The sequence below is a fragment of the Mercenaria mercenaria genome, chromosome 6, assembly GCF_021730395.1.
Source record: "Mercenaria mercenaria strain notata chromosome 6, MADL_Memer_1, whole genome shotgun sequence".
In the NCBI taxonomy this organism is placed as follows: Eukaryota; Metazoa; Mollusca; class Bivalvia; order Venerida; family Veneridae; genus Mercenaria; species Mercenaria mercenaria.
In genome coordinates, this window is record NC_069366.1 from 80884380 (window position 1) to 80901154 (window position 16775).

The following is a 16775-nucleotide window of genomic DNA, read 5'->3' on the forward strand; positions in this document are numbered from 1 at the left end:
ACTGAAAGGAGTGTGTGTAGTAACGACAAAACATCTAAAAGCATCTACAAACTTAACCAACGGGTTAAGTATACATTGTGTAACTTTTGGGACATAGTATAAATTTTGCCCCTATGTTCAATGTGCTTCAACAGCAATATGTCGGTAACTTCCCATCAAATGGTACGCTCGCAATTTTATAATTGTTGTTTTGATAGACACCATCAGGCTATACCTCTTTTGTCTGTGTCTTTGAAGCAGTGCTCATTGACTGATGGCCAATGGTGCCGAGAGCTGTGGATAGCTCTCTAGTAGCATGACATATGTGCAGTTTTGGTCCTGTTTTTCCTTGGGTTTAGAGTCACACCGACCCCATATTAGCGGTTTCTCTAGTTTGCATTTTTAGCTCATCTGATTTTTTGAAAAAAAATGATGAGTTATTGTCATCACTTGAGCGGTTGTCGGCGTCGGCGTCGGCGTCGGCGTTGCCTGGTTAAGTTTTATGTTTAGGTCAGCTTTTCTCCTAAACCATCAAAGCTATTGCTTTGAAACTTGGAATACTTGTTCACCATCATAAGCTGACCCTGTATAGCAAGAAACATAACTCCATCTTGCTTTTTGCAAGATTTATGGCCCCTTTTGTACTTAGAAAATATCAGATTTCTTGGTTAAGTTTTATGTTTAGGTCAACTTTTCTCCTAAACTATCAAAGCTTTTGCTTTGAAACTTGGAATACTTGTTCACCATCATAAGCAGACCCTGTACATCAAGAAACATAACTCCATCTTGCTTTTTGCAAGAATTATTGCCCCTTTTGGACTTAGAAAATCAGTTTTCTTGGTTAAGTTTTATGTTTAGGTCAGCTTTTATCCTAAACTATCAAAGCTATTGCTTTAAAACTTGCAACACTTGTTCACCATCATAAGCTGACCCTGTACAGCAAGAAACATAACTCCATCCTGCTTTTTGCAAGATTTATGGCCCCTTTTGGACTTAGAAAATATCAGATTTCTTGGTTAAGTTTTATGTTTAGGTCAACTTTTTCTCTTAAACTATCAAAGCTATTGCTTTAAAACTTGCAACTCTTGTTCACCATCATAAGCTGACCCTGTACAGCAAGCAACATAACTCCATCCTGCTTTTTGCAATAATTATTGCCCCTTTTGGACTTAGAAAAATCATTTTCTTGGTTGAATATTATGTTTAAGTCAACTTTTCTCATAAACTATCAAAGCTATTGCTTTAAAACTTGCAACTGTTTTTCACCATCATAAGTGGACACTGTACGTCAAGAAACATAACTCTATCCTGCTTTTTGCAAGAGTGATGGCCCTTTTTAGACTTAGAAAATCATGGGTAGGACAATATTTCTGTTATACAAAAAAAATCAGATGAGCGTCAGCACCCGCAAGGCGGTGCTCTTGTTGAACGTATTGAGTTACAGACAATGGGTCTTGAAATAGGTCTTATCCGTAAATTCTTATAAACACCTTAGTGTATACGCTAAATCCATAGAATGTATATACTAGTACATTTTTCTTGTATAAGTGTTAGTTTGTTTTGTTTTGTTGGGTTTAACGTCGCACCGACACAATTATAGGTAATATGGCGACTTTCCAGCTATGATGGTTGAGGAAACCCCCAGGTGCCCCTACGTGCATTATTTCATCACGGGCGGGCACCTGGATAGAACCACCGACCTTCCGTAAACCAGCTGGGTGACTTCCTCACATGAAGTATAAGTGTTTATCAAGACATTTCTTTCAAAGGCATATAAGTACCGAAGTTTACAGAATTTGACTTTAGTGTACCTGGTCTCGTCTTTTCTTCTGTTGCAAACCGTTTCTTATTGCAAGGTATTCTGTGTAATTCGAGTCTACCTGATTTGATCTCAGTACATGTAACTCGTTGTTTCCTATCAATCCTTATGTTTTCAATTGTATTGATGAAAGTGTCGCCAAAAGTATGTGCAAGGTCCTTGATGGATAACTCAAATGGAAATGCAAGACCACTCGTTCTCTGCGTACTTCTGTATATTTGATAATTGATTATGACTTTGGGTTAACTCCACTAATACTTAAACATGCGTTTAAGATGTTTGGCCTCGTAATAGTCGTCCGTACCCCAGACGCAGCTGAATCGATAATTTACGCTATCCACGCATGTTTGCATGTACTTTCTAGTTTTACATTAAATCGTGGACGTTGCTAGGGGTTCGGTTACCGGATCTCTAGACAACCCGCATATAAACTGTCAAGAGGTCCTGTAATTGTTAAATACTGCATTATATGGTAACTGGAGGGAATACGTCATAAAAATATTTCAAACAGCTCTTAAATCTTCGTAGGTACCCCAAATGTAAAAATGGTTAAAAATGTTAGAACAGTCACAAATGTGAATTCCTTTAACAACATATGAGCCGTGCCATGGGAAAACCAACATAGTGGGTGTGCGACCAGCATGGATCCAGACCAGCCTGCGCATCCGCGCAGTCTGACCAGGATCCATGCTGTTCGCTAACAGTTTCTCCAGTTCCAATAGGCTTTAAAAGCGAACAGCATGGATCCTGACCAGACTGGGCGGATGCGCTGGCTGGTCTGGATCCATGCTGGTCGCACACCCACTATGTTGGTTTTCTCATGGCATGGCTCATATGTAAAACCTTTCCACAAACGTGACATCTAGTTGTTGTAAATGTAAAAATGACGCTTTTCATATATATGTCATAAAAACTTATGTAAAAATATTCTTTCGGTCATAAATGTAGAAAAAATATTTCTACAAAAGTAAAAGACGTTTTACGCAGTCACCCTGGAAGAGCATGCAAAATACTGTAATGTTTATTTACTGGAACAAACGATGATTTAGTCGGTCGTATAGTGAAAAAACGACCGTTTAACATAACTTTAGATTGGTAACAGACGGCAATGTGGCGGATTTACAGTGCATGAATCAGAATTCTTACTTTCAAACTTACTAACTTATCTCTCCCATCTTTATTATAATCAAAGCATTCTTTCCTCAGGAGTAAGTAGTCACAAACAGATCTAAATTAACTGTATGCATAATGCAACACATCATTACTTAGAGTGAAACTCCGTTAACAATTTTGGTGACAAGTTTCTGGCAAACTACTTTGAAAACCGGCATGCATTCTCAGAGGCAGCCTTTTTGTTTGATAAACAAGCTGACATAATTTAATGGAAGGTCATCAACATTATTTTGGATAAAGAATTGGATACTCCTTCAGCTGAAAACTGGATGACATTTCCGTCTAAATGATCTAGCTACAGTTTACCTCAGAAATACATATTATTCGGTTCAGACATTCAAACCAGAAGATCCTGAGATCCTCTAATTTTAACTTTTGCCTGGGAAACTTGATATCGAATCATTCTGAAAGTCCTTTGTTTCTTCTGGGTCTACAATTTGGAATACATTGAGAATGCACCTTAAAAAACGATTGAATATAAACGTGTAGTAATTTGTTTTTCATGCCCTTTTATGTTTTCCCAAATCTGAACTTCTTCAATTTCTCCAATATTTGCTCTCCCCTTGCACATGCATGCTATGATGCAAACATTTGGTTTAATAATATTTATTTTCCAAATATGTATCATGCAAACATATATTAATGTGATAGGATTGTGGAGTAAGCTAAAAGCTTGTATTAAAACCTCTTTAAAGCAATGAAACAAACCAGAGATAATTTACGAACATTTTGAAAATGATTTGATTTTTTAAGTCATCTCTATATAATACCCTCTCTGTAAATGCCTGAGGTTTCTTTCAATTAATTTTAATCCAGAGGCTTAACGTACATTCCATAGATGAGCGATTTCACTTTCAGCTCTTTAAAATCAAACATCAGTTTCCATTTGTCATTATCTTGGGCGGCAACTTCTTAATTCAGTTTTGAGAGCTTCTGTGCTAAAACTGTCTCATGAAGATCGTTTATGTGTGATCTGTGTGGCTTGTCTTTGGACAGAAAATATTGTATGGTATGTTTGTTTTTAAAAAGGCTAAAGAAATTCAAAAGTTTTGGTTGTTTATTTCAGCAAAGCACCAGTAAAAAAATAAAAGTCAATATACTTTTAGTCTAAAATAAAGTATCAGAGTTTTGTCACAAGTATTCACGACCTTGTTTTTTGTCAACCAAGTTGAAAGTGTTTCAAATGATATGTCTCGGCCACTTATATAAACTCTGAAAGTGCCAGGACTGTCTGAAGTGACCAATCATATGGTTCCATTTGTCCTGGAAGTCTGCCAGGATAACAGGATTTTATTGAAATTGCGGTCATTTTGCCAGAAATAATTTAGGAGAGTGAATCCAGGGGCCCACTTAGGTCACGACCATGACTTCTCATATGACACCAGCACTGGATTTTCCAGGAAGCGGACTCGAGAGTGGTTTCAATAAGCTTGAAGCTTTTATCACAAATCGGGCTAAAACAAATTAGTATAAACTAAACTAATGATAACATGCTAAAACATTTAAAATACAAGCCTTACTAGTTATTCTAAATGTATAACTCAAAGATATAATTAAAATCCATAAAACGAAAGAACTATTGGGGAATAGAGGTTCCTAGTTGCTAGGAGTTTTAATATTCCCGCCTGCCAAACTTGGAGGTCATTGCTAGACAAGTCATTAGAACAAAATACTGCAAGAATAGCTGAAAAGTGGAAAACTTATATAGGTTCTAGATGTGAAAACATTAAAAGGTTTCTTGTGACACATAATATGTGAAGAATTAGCAACTAATTATTCATAGAAAGCTTTGAAAGTTTGAACCAAAGTAGACAACTCTTGTCAGCCATTTTGAAGCCAGTTGATAACAAGGTAGGACAATCAATAGTTTCTTCAGCCTTGATAAATGTCCTATAAAGTCCTATATGTTCACAATGTCCTATAACATAGTATTTATAATAGTAACATCATTTCGTTGGCACATGAGTTAGCGTCCGACCATATACGTAAGCATACCCACTACAACTAATTTATCAGTATAAATAAAAACTACAACATAATTTAATGGGAAAAGGCCGCGACTATTTTTTACAGATTTGTAATGGCAATTGGCAAGGTGAGGTAATGTTTAAAAGGCACTATACAAACAGCTAAACATGTATATTGAAAATAACTTAATATCATTTGCCCCAGCGAAAACTGCAAAGGAACAAACAAAATACATTTAATAAATAAGATAAAATTTGAATCCAGCGAAAGAACAACTATCCCCAGCGATGGCTGCAAAGGAGAAGAATTGCTAGCGATAAATATTATTATACAATCAATTCAATTTGAAGCATTATTTTCCGCCTTTTATTATTAATTACCTTGCCTAGTGTCATACCTGAAATGCACTTAGGTGTGTGAAGGGCAGTTAAAATTATTATGTTATATACGTATTTATACATTATGAATAAATGAAACTGCTTTAATAAACTAGTATTTGCCCCAAAGTTAAAAGCCCATGTTACTTTTATCATGGTGTTCAAAATGTAAATGACGTTACAAGTAAATGATGTGACATTTGAACACAATATTCAAAATCCACCTGTTAAATGAACTTAAACGTCTACTATAAAGTGACCCCCACTAGACTTTTTTAACATGTGTTTACTGTAAACGAAAGTTACATTAAACTGGTTCAAAACGTTCTGTGCAGCATCTGTGGAACATTTGTTAAGCATGTAAAACATACATAGAAACACAAAGAAACGTTAGTCGTGCAATTTAAATGTGATGAAAAGCAGGAGGAATTTTATTTGATTTCTTTAATATTCTCTTAGCATTTAAAAGGATATTAAACATACGTTTATGTTTCTCATAAATGTATTTTCCAATTTTGCAAATTTAAAGCGTTTTGGTGTACACATGAAGGCAAACCCCTTTAAATGTTGTCAAAACTGTACAAAAGTCTAAAAACAAAACAAATAAAAAGCAATATTAATAATGTCTCCAGAAAAAAAGGTTAAGGGCATAGCAGTGTTCTTTTATTGCCAGCAGTCTTAAACTGACCAGGCCTACGATGTGAACGAAATAGAAGCACGTGTTAACCAAACAGGACATGTTAACCTCAATAGGCCCTTTTGCCTGAAGAAGCCTATGATCCATTACTTCTCTCTCTATACTAGATAAAAACCATGTGTAATTAATAATCAGCTAAATAAATAAAATGTATGTACCAGCGGCGATCCATCCTATACAGTTATTACGATTTGTTTATATGTATATAAACATGTATATAGGATATTTGCCTTTACTGAAATAGAGATATTTCACTCCAATAAATGGTGCTGCAGCTACCAATCATCATGTGAGGTGAATGCTCATTTAGATCTTGATCGGACGTCCACCAACACAACAGATGTACAACCCATAGACATGACTGGAAACATGGCGACAGAAAGAAATTGGGGATCTGTTCTCAATAAACCGTTGCGACAATCGATGGAATCTGTGGTACTATATAGGCAATGCCGCTGAAACATATGAATGAAACAGCAGCACACCGACTATAATGTTATGATATTGATCTAATGTGTTTACAACCTGCCGAGATGCGGCAACATCTGGAGTTATGATGTGCATCTGTAGCTACTCTTCGGAAAGCCAAACTCACGAACGAACAGAAAATGACCTGTAAGGCTAGTTTAAACATATTATTTTTATTGCTCATTAAATATTTAAAATATATACAACATTGGTGGGAAAAATCAAATCTTTTGTAAATTTGAAAATGAAATAAGCAATCTATATGTTTTTTTATGAGAGAGAGAGAGAGAGAGGGTCCTATTAAACCTGTAAGGCCAGAAGACACGATCTGGCTGTCAGACATGCGTATCACGGAAGTGAAGTTACCCTTATCATTTCTGACACCTTATAACAATAGCTATTTGATTTACAAATTTAACTTTTAATGTTGTTAAGGCATGTCCCGTAAATTAGCATGAAAATTTAATGAACGAGCTGAACTGCAAAGACTATCTATGACAATGCACATGGACGCTAAATGGGCAAGTCAAGAACCAGTATGCCCAAATTATGCAAATTGTGAACGGTTTTTTAAATACCGACTAGACAGGAACCAAAACTGCCACAACCTTATGCGTGGATTTCAAATTTTGCTACATTTAAACAAAACTTACTTGTACGAATTTCACTATTTTGACCTATATCTTGCTTGTTCCAAGATGAGGACAAAAGGATACAGTACAATTGTACTGCGCACATAGTTATATCCCAAATGCAGACCAGCACTGATCAAACAGACGGATACGCTTCAAAGAGGTCCTTGATTTATGGGGCTCTGGTTGTTACGGGTTTAGCAAAAGAAGTTTTGTTATGGAAAATGAATCAAATACAAAACTAATCAAAAGTAAGAACATAAACTAGCATTCTATCATGTGGCTGGTTTTCTTACTTTTGCACAATAAGGATATATTAATTGTACATCCCTTTCCTGATGAAATAGGACTTAAAAGTACTTTTGTAAAAAAAGAAAGATATATCATAATTTTTTTTGACACTCGCTTAAACCATTTGTTTCTATTTCAGTAAAGAACGAAGCGATGAAGGGAAAAGAAAGTATATAAGACATGAAGAAATCAAGGTACAATTGTACTTACTGCATGTACTTAATGTAAAAGACACACATATGCATATTTCGTTAAACGTACCAGTATTAATTCGTACCGTTTTACCTTCTTTTCGGGTTAATACTGTTTAGTTAAATATCAAAAACTAAACCAGTCGAATCAGTGTTCCTTGGTCTTGGTTCCATATTTATAAAGCATAATTTCATTCTCATTTGAATTTCATATTGAATTTTATTAACAAAGTTTACTAGAACTTCAAAATTTAATTCTAATTGAGACTAGCCTTCAGTTGAAAGATTAATTAATTCCCATAATTCAAACCTTTGAGTTGTTTTCTTAGCATATTGAACTGAGCGGTTACATGATGGACATAACCAACGTTCTGCTACAGGATAAATGCTGTCAAATTATTGCACGGTTCCTTATATAAAGCGCAGTTCTATGATTTGTGGTATTGACACTAAATTTTGCGGGACTAAAGTAAACACTTGAAAATAAAAAGGGAAAACATTTTTCTGATGTCATGTTATATTACACTTAATGAAAGACATGACGATCAAAAGTCTAATCTGTCGATCAATAGACCAATTTTTGATCTTCAAGCCATTCAGTAAGTGCATACTGTGGTAGTATTTGAAAATCTGAAATACTTCATTCTGTCTATGAATGAGTCGCTTTAAATTGCCGACCGAAGGGATTGCTGAACCTCAATACCGCATGATGTTCCACTGCAACATTGTCACACCTTGGGGAGTTGCCTCTCAACTAATATTCTTGGCTTTGCGTGCCGCTGGCGTTCAATGATTATATCAAATCAGCACACACGCGTTTATTGTATAAAGCAAGATTGCGTGTGTGCGTGTGTTTTTTTTTGGTTTTGTTTTTTGTGTGTGTGTTTTTTGCTGTGTTATGCATAGAATGCGAATGTTGTTAGTGTCACGATGCGTTAGAATGGTACATATGAGCCGTGCCATGAGAAAACCAACATGATGGGTTTGCGACCAGCATGGATCCAGACCAGCCTGTGCATCCGTGCAGTCTGGTCAGGATCCATGCTGTTCGCTTTCAAAGACTATTGTAATTAGAGAAACCATTAGCGAACAGGATGGATCCTGACCAGACTGCGCGGATGCGCAGGCTGGTCTGGATCCATGCTGGTCGCAAACCCACTATGTTGGTTTTCTCATGGCGTGGCTCATATTTTGTTATGAATCAAGGAGTCGTCAGTTTCACTTTCATCGTTTTGGCACATTTTCATGATACGCACAAATTGGAGAGAATCTTTCAAATTCAATACTAGTCTGTTGCACCATAGGATGATCTTACATGGAATACGACAAAGACAACACACAAAATATTCCTATTATACTACCTTCTTTACGGTTGGTGTAAATATATCCAGTGCATTTTGGTAAGAAAACGCTACGAATGACTGTGTCCATATTCCGAATCAAGTTTGGTATTTACTGCCAAAATAAGTTGCTACAAAGTTTAGCGTTGTATTACTATTATCATCGTCGTTTTTCGTTATTTTTTATATTTTAAGAATTATTACAAAAGCAACAAAAACTACCACTGTAATTAATTATTATTATTCTCTTACAGGAAATGTGTCTAGCATTGGCAACCCATTTGAGAAATGTGCACAAATAAAACAGATTGATTCTAGGTAAGACAAGAATGAAGCGAAGGGGCCAACTGACAGTAACATATGAAATTCTCTTTCAAAAGATGACATTGTGTAAAATATTAAGACTAAAGCAAACACGACTGCACAATTTTAGACTATTATAGTTGCCACACATTTTCCGAGAGCGCATGCCTTTAGATCCCTCTAGATATCCATTCTCCTAAATCCTACTTTTGTTCCCCCATTTTTTCCTGTATGCAAAAAGTAGTTATTGTCCTTATTTCTTTGTAAAAGAATTGTCCTGTTAATATTTGATAACAAAATAAATCTTAAGCATATTTTCAGACTGATTTTAAGTTTGGACAGTTCAAACTGTAATAATCACGTGTACATGTATAAGTACATAATTTATTACGATGTTTGAATTACACATAGTTATTCAAACTTACTATATTTCTGATTTTATAAGATTTATATAATAAATACAAAATGTATGTATTCAGACAAATAATGATGTTATTTGGGTAAAAACGGAACAATTGTCTTTCTTGTGCAAACAATCAGAAATTGTTCTTTTTCAATCGGTGAACATGAATGTTTTCATTTTTCTTAATTTGCGACTGTAATTTACGCAGTTTTAACACAGCTAAAATGCCACAAGTTACCCCGACTGGGTTTGGTAAATTGCGACACTTGACCAATATTTAATTAATTTATAGTGAAGCAAAGGCTATCAGGTGTTTGTAACAGTTTATATTCGTCATAAATTGCATAGGTTTTGTGCATAGTGACATATCAATATTAAGTTTATATTTTGACTTTACACAACAGTGTTCCTTTATGTGTCCCAGCAGCCGCATTTTACCCTAAGTCAAGCCCACGGCACTGACCGGATTTCACATGACCTTTGACCTCTTAAAGTACCCTTGATCTTTCAGATGTGGACCTGTATCTTGTGTGCAACACACCATTTCATTGAGGCAGTGCTCCCAGATGAAACGGATTGCTAAATGTACGACTCGGTCATGTTGTGAAAACGACTTTCGAGGCCTTGTTGACATTGACCTTTGAGATAGAGGCCTGATATCTGTGTCTCATTGAGAAACACATACAATCAAAAACTAAAATTGTTCCATGCATGTCAATGTTACGACTAGAACCAAAATGACTTTTGACCTCTATCTATTACGTTGACCTTTCAGATAGAGGTCTGAGGTTTGGTTTTCGCGTGCATTCCGTTGATTTGAGGCAAACATTTCTGCCAAATAAAAAAAGTTCCATGGATGTCATAGTTACGAACAGGACAAGCACTAAAATGCCCTTTGATCTGTATCGTTGACATAAAATATATGAGCGCACAATTGAGAGAATCCGTCTTATTGAGAAAAGCATTTCTCAGGCAAAAAATTGCTCTATGCATATAGAAGTTTAAGCCCGAACAAGCTCTAAATTAAGATCGGGGTTTAGTGTTTGTGCGCGACACTCCGTCTCATTTAAGCGAAAGATTTGCCAAAGAAAGTAATGATTGCTGCTTGCATGTCAAAGTTACATCCCGAACAATCTCTTAAATGACCTTTGACCCTAAACGTGACTATGGCCTTTAAGATAGAGGCACGGAGGCAGTGTTTGACACTCTGTCTCACTAAAGCAAACATTTCAACCGAATAAAATAGTTCCATGCATATCAAAGTTACGGCCCGGATAAGATTCGGCCTAAATTTAGCTCTTAAATGTAACCTTGACAGAATATGCTCGAAGTGCTTATGCAGGAATTCTGAGCTAAGTCTTGGATATTTTACTTTCCGACCTAAAATTGTGGAGGAAAACAGCAGGTGTTCCTCCAGACTTTATCTAGGACATGTGTGGAAGCCTGAGTAGTGCCACTGAACCTCCGTAAAACGGCTGGATCGCTTCAACAAATGAAAGGTTAAGTATACATGTATTAGATTTCTTGAAGTATCATTACCATTTGTTCATTTGTTAGTGGAACGCTAAACCATTTTTTATATTTCATCATTACATGGAGAATTATGGGCGTTAGAGCATGACTGTTAACTATAAAGGTTTTTTAAAACTATAAAACCAGAATTCCCTGGCTAAAATTCAAAGCAATTACAATCCTTCTGAAAAGAAACCGCAAACAGACAAACATTCGAAAGAAAAAGAAGATAAGTTTAATTTTATAGCTTATACCCTTGTCACAAGAACGCTACGAGCTCCGTACGAGTAGGTTTTCAGTCGAATTTTGGCAAACACGTACGGCGTCCGTACGGATATCGTTGACTCGAACGAGCGTCGCACGGATTTTTTGAACTCGAAAGTGACTCGGGAACTGTGATAAGATGCTACAATTGTAAAAGACCGTAAGAATTCTAAAATTGGTGGACTCGTACGATTTGTTTTGCCGAGGCAGTAGGCAAGGTCACTTTGGTCTGCTTTCAGTTAAGTAAATATTTATAATAGCAAACATTGTCGTGAAGAAACAAACATGCTCAGGTACATGAAAAATATTTCCTTTAATCATCTGTTTGCTGTCTGAAACAATTCAAAATGGGTACAGAAGAAAACCCGTGAAACTGGAGAGCCTATCTCCATAGAACGTAATATCGTCATGCCGTTCTACACTGACAAACACTGTGTCCCCTTGCAGCAGGTCCATTGCGGCGGTAACAGAACTGTGCTCGAATGCACCTTGGTTTAGAGCCCATGCCCCTGCAATTTCGACGTCATTTTTCTTGATTATAACGTGCATGTTGAGATCCTGGGTATTCGCACCATGCATCATCACTGACGTAGAGAAAATATAAATGCCACCCATTGGTGCGACGAACGAGCCGTTACCAACATTCAGAGACACGGAATCGAACATTATCCTGTCATGTACATGTGTGTGCTGTACGTATTTTGCTGCTGCGATTGTAGCTTCGAACGCAACTGTCTCGACGGTGTCCAACACAAATCGTTTTTTCTCATCTTAAAAATAACAATACATTTTTTTTTTATGTTTTGTATAAATACATTGTTATAAATTTACAGTTAGTTGAACTGTATATGATTAGTTACGAAGTTGTACAAGAAACTAAAAATAATTCTCCACAAAAGCAGACACAGTGAAAGTGATTTCAGTCCTTTGTTAGCACGTTTGCTTGGATCGGACTTGTTCTTTCGCTCCTAAAGACGCGCAATATTTCCGCTGCAGAACTCGTGCATATTTCTCGATACAAATCTAATAACCTCTAAAAATCGCACTGGAATTACATTGCACGTTGACGTAACTTTTTTAGCTTGTTAAAGACTTCTTTACTAACCGTTCATATTGATATCCCGGTAGTTTAATCACTATCAGTCGCTTGTGCGTTTTTCTAACATGGTCAATACATCAAGCGTCTTAACGCGTCCTTTCAACTTACGTATCATTTTCCGATTGTCGTTGTCCTGTGAGGCAACTTTTTCAGTCAGACCTTCGATCATCTGTTTCTGTGCTGAAACGGTTTCCCGTAAGTCATTAATCTGTGTGGCTTGGCTTTCAACTGAAAGGTAGATCCACATCGTTGAAAAAAGAAGATATTATTTTAGAATTTGTAGGCCCTACCGATAGATTTGTTATTGATGACGTCTTTTTTAAAACTTTAATGCTTTTATATAGGCAAAGGGTTTAGATACTGAACTTGAACATAAGCTTATTCAATTTTTCAATTTGACATTTGGCTTTCATCATGTTTGATGAAGCGGCCAACGTCAGAAACTGCGGTCTTTCGCACGCGAAGCGTAGGTCTTTCACCAGGTTGTCGAGCCACTTAAACTTATGCACCAAGGTTTGTGAAAAACTGCGTGAATGTCGTATTGATATAAACATGCAACAAGAGGGCCATGTTGGCCCTATATCGCTCACCCGAGTACCATTGCTCTGAATGATAAGATCAAGTTTTGACATAGATCACATAGGCATACACATTAAATATCATCAGGATACATATTTTCTTGTAACGGTCCCTTTTGACCTATGGGTCACGTACTAGTCAGAGCCAATCTCCATACCAAGTTTGAGGGTCCTAGGCTCAAATGCTGCATTTTTGTACTAGCATGACTATTCCTTACCCTGGAAGACTTAAATAACATTTAAAACCAATCGCATTAGATGCTGCTGAGGTATATTCATTTACATAAACAAGAGGGCCATGAAGGCCCTATATCGTTCACCTGACCTATTGACCTAAAGATCATCAAGATTAACATTCTGACCAAGTTTCATTATTAAGATATGGTCATAAATGAGGCCTCTAAAGTGTTAACTAGCTTTTCCTTTGATTTGACCCGGTGACCTAGTTTTTGACCCCACATGACCAAGATTCAAACGTAACCTAAAGATCATCAAGATTAACATTCTGACTAAGTTTCATGACGATACGGTCATAAATATGGCCTCTAGAGTGTTTACAAGCTTTTCCTTCGAATTGACCCAATGACCTTGTTTTTGACCCCACCGGACCAAGATTTGAACTTGACCTATAGATCATCAAGGTTAATATTCAGACTAAGCTTCATTAAGATAAGTTCATAAATGTGGCATCTGGAGTGTTAACTAGCTTTTCCTTTGATTTGACCTGGTGACCTAGTTTTTGACTATACATGACCCAGATTCATACTGGACCTTGAGATCATCAAGACTAACATTCTGACCTAGATTCATGAAGATACAGTCATAAATGTGGCCTCTACAGTGTTAACAAGCTTTTCCTTCGATTTGACCCGGTAACCTATTTTTTTACCCCACATAACCCAATATCGAACTCCTTCAAGATTTTATTAAGGGTAACATTCTGACCAAGTTTCATTAAGATTGGACCAAAATTGTGACCTCTAGATTGTTAACAAGCTTTTTCTTTGATTTAACCTGGTGGCCTAGTTTTTGACCCCAGATGACCTAATATCGTATTCGTCCAAGATTTTATTGAGGGTAATATTCTGACCAAGTTTCATTCAGATTTGGCCAAAATTGTGACCTCTAGAGTGTTAACAAGCTTTTCCTCTGATTTGACCTGGTGACCTAGTTTTTGACCCAAGATGACCCATTATCGAACTCGTCCAAGATTTATTCAGATTGGGCAAAAATTGTGACCTCTAGAGTGTTAATAAGCTTTTCCTCTGATTTGACCTGGTGACCTAGTCTTTGGCCCCAGATGACCCAATATTGAACTCGTCTAAGATTTTATTGAGGGTAACAATCTGACCAAGTTTCACTTAGATTTGGCCAAAATTGTGACCTCTAGAGTGTTAACAAATTGTTGACGACGGACGACGGACATAGGGCGATCACAAAAGCTCAACTTGAGCACTTCGTGCTCAGGTGAGCTAAAAATAAACGGAGGTAATTTGTCATAAATACAGTCAATATATATCTTCACTGATTTTCCAAGTCCATCTGATGGCATAAATGAAATTTCAGATCAGTATCTTCATTAGTTACGAAGATATACCCATTTTAGTTTAAAATAAAGGGAGGTAATTTGACATAAAATCAGTCCATAGTCATCTACCCTGATTGTCTGAGTCCAACTAATGACAATAATGAAATTTCAAATGAGTCCTATAAGTACTTACTGATATAAATCCATTTTGATTAAAATCAGGGGAGGCAATCAGACATAAACAAGTGAATGAAGTATTGCCATGCAATACAAAGTCCCCTACTGGAAGGCACCCAATTTTCTCTACTGCAGTAGAACATAATGAACTGATAACTGTCAAATAATGTATATAATAATATTGTACTACATTGTTTTGTATATATACAATATGTTATAACAAAACACTTGGATTAAAATTTGTATATATAAATACCTATAGTTGTTTTCATATAGCACTTTTTAGGCCGATTATCAAAAAGGTATCATATAAGTTATTTATAGTAAAAAAAAATCTACTTAAGTCCACACAAAATTCTTTACAAGGTAGAGATAGGTCAAAATAACCTAAAAATTGGATGTAACATGCATGTTGTACCACAGGAAACTAGTCTCAATTTTTCCCTACGGCCTGTAATAACTAAGTTACAATATAAGCTATTTATAGTAAAACAAAGGGACATAATTCTAAAAACAAGAGTGCCTCGTGGTGGTGAACATTTGTGCCAAGTTACATCAAAATCCCTCCGTACATAAAGAAGAAATGCTCCAGACAAAGTAATTCTTGAATTTGGTATTTGACCTCTAAGTGTGACCTTGACCTTAGACCTACGGACCTGGTTCTTGCGCAAAACAATCTGTCTCATGGTAGCGAACATTTATGCCAAGTTACATCAAAATCCCTCCATGCATGTAGAAGAAGTGTTCCAGACAAAGTCATTCTTGTATCTGAACTTTGGCCTCTATGTATGACCTTGACCTTCAACCTAGGGACCAGGTTCTTGCGGATGACACACCGTCACATAGTGGTAAACATTTGTGCCAAGTAATATTCAAATCCTAATTTGCATGACAAAGTTATACACCGGACAGGAAAAATGTCACATTGACCTTTGATCTCCAAGTGTGACCTTGACCTTTAAGCTAGGGTTCTGGGTGCTGCGCATGACACGTTGTCTCATCATGGGGAATATTTATGCTATGTAATATTAAAATCCCTTGATGGATGACAGTTCTGGACCGGACAGGAAAAAAACCCTATTGACCTTTGACCTCCAACTGTGACCTTGACCTGTGAGCTAGGGGTCCGGGTTTTGCGCATGACATGTCATCTCATCATGGGGAACATTTGGGACAAGTAATATTAAAATACCTTCATGGATGGCAGAGTAATGGACCGGACACTGCCCCTAGGCAATAGAGATGTAGTAGGACCAAGTTACGGCGCACAGTTTGACTACCATGATACTGCCGACCATCCAATGCCTAGTGTACGTTGGGCTGCTAACACACCAGAAGTTCTTGCACTCAGGGAGAAGGAACTGAATGACTGGAATACTTTTAACTCTGGAGGAAAAGAAACAATTATATAGAAATACCTACCGCCAGACATTTGCTGAATTCAAAGCACCAACTGGTGACTGGGACAGACCCTGTTCATGGCATGTTAACATTTGACTGCCAAGTGTGACCTTGACCTTTGAGCTAGGGGTCTGAAAGTTTTGAATGACACATCGTCTTATTATGAGGTACATTTGTGCCAAGTAATATTAAAATCCATTCATGGATAGCAGAGTTATGGACCGCACAGAAAAAAAGGCCCTGTTGACCTTTGATCTCCAATTGTGACCTTGACCTTAAAGTTATGGGTCCGGGTTTTGCGCAGGACACGTCCTCTCATCATGGGGAACATGTGCCAAGTAATATTAAAATCCCTTCATGGATGACAGAGTTATGGACGGACACGAAATTGCGAACTGATGACAGAATGACGGACGGACAGAAAAGCGCATTCCTATAGTCCCGAAACTGGTTTTCAACCAGTAGGGGACTAATAACTCCAGAACCTATGATTGGATCTGACAGATTCATCATGGAATCAAAGAATTATTGTTGTTAAGGATAAAATTTTGCAAGTTTGTATCAATCAAACCATA

The 16775-nt window shown here is 36.8% G+C and overlaps 1 protein-coding gene across 1 annotated transcript in view; it reads right to left on the minus strand.

The window, feature by feature from the left end:
* The window catches only part of LOC123548411 (uncharacterized), a 34756-nt gene that overhangs the window by 16930 nt on the left and 1051 nt on the right, over positions 1 to 16775 (minus strand). The window contains exons 2-3 of the mRNA XM_053546929.1: positions 12625 to 12744; positions 11783 to 12187 (exon numbers count right to left, since the gene is read on the minus strand). Coding sequence (XP_053402904.1) covers positions 11783 to 12187; positions 12625 to 12744 — 525 coding nt within the window. The remainder of the gene's footprint in view (positions 1 to 11782; positions 12188 to 12624; positions 12745 to 16775) is intronic.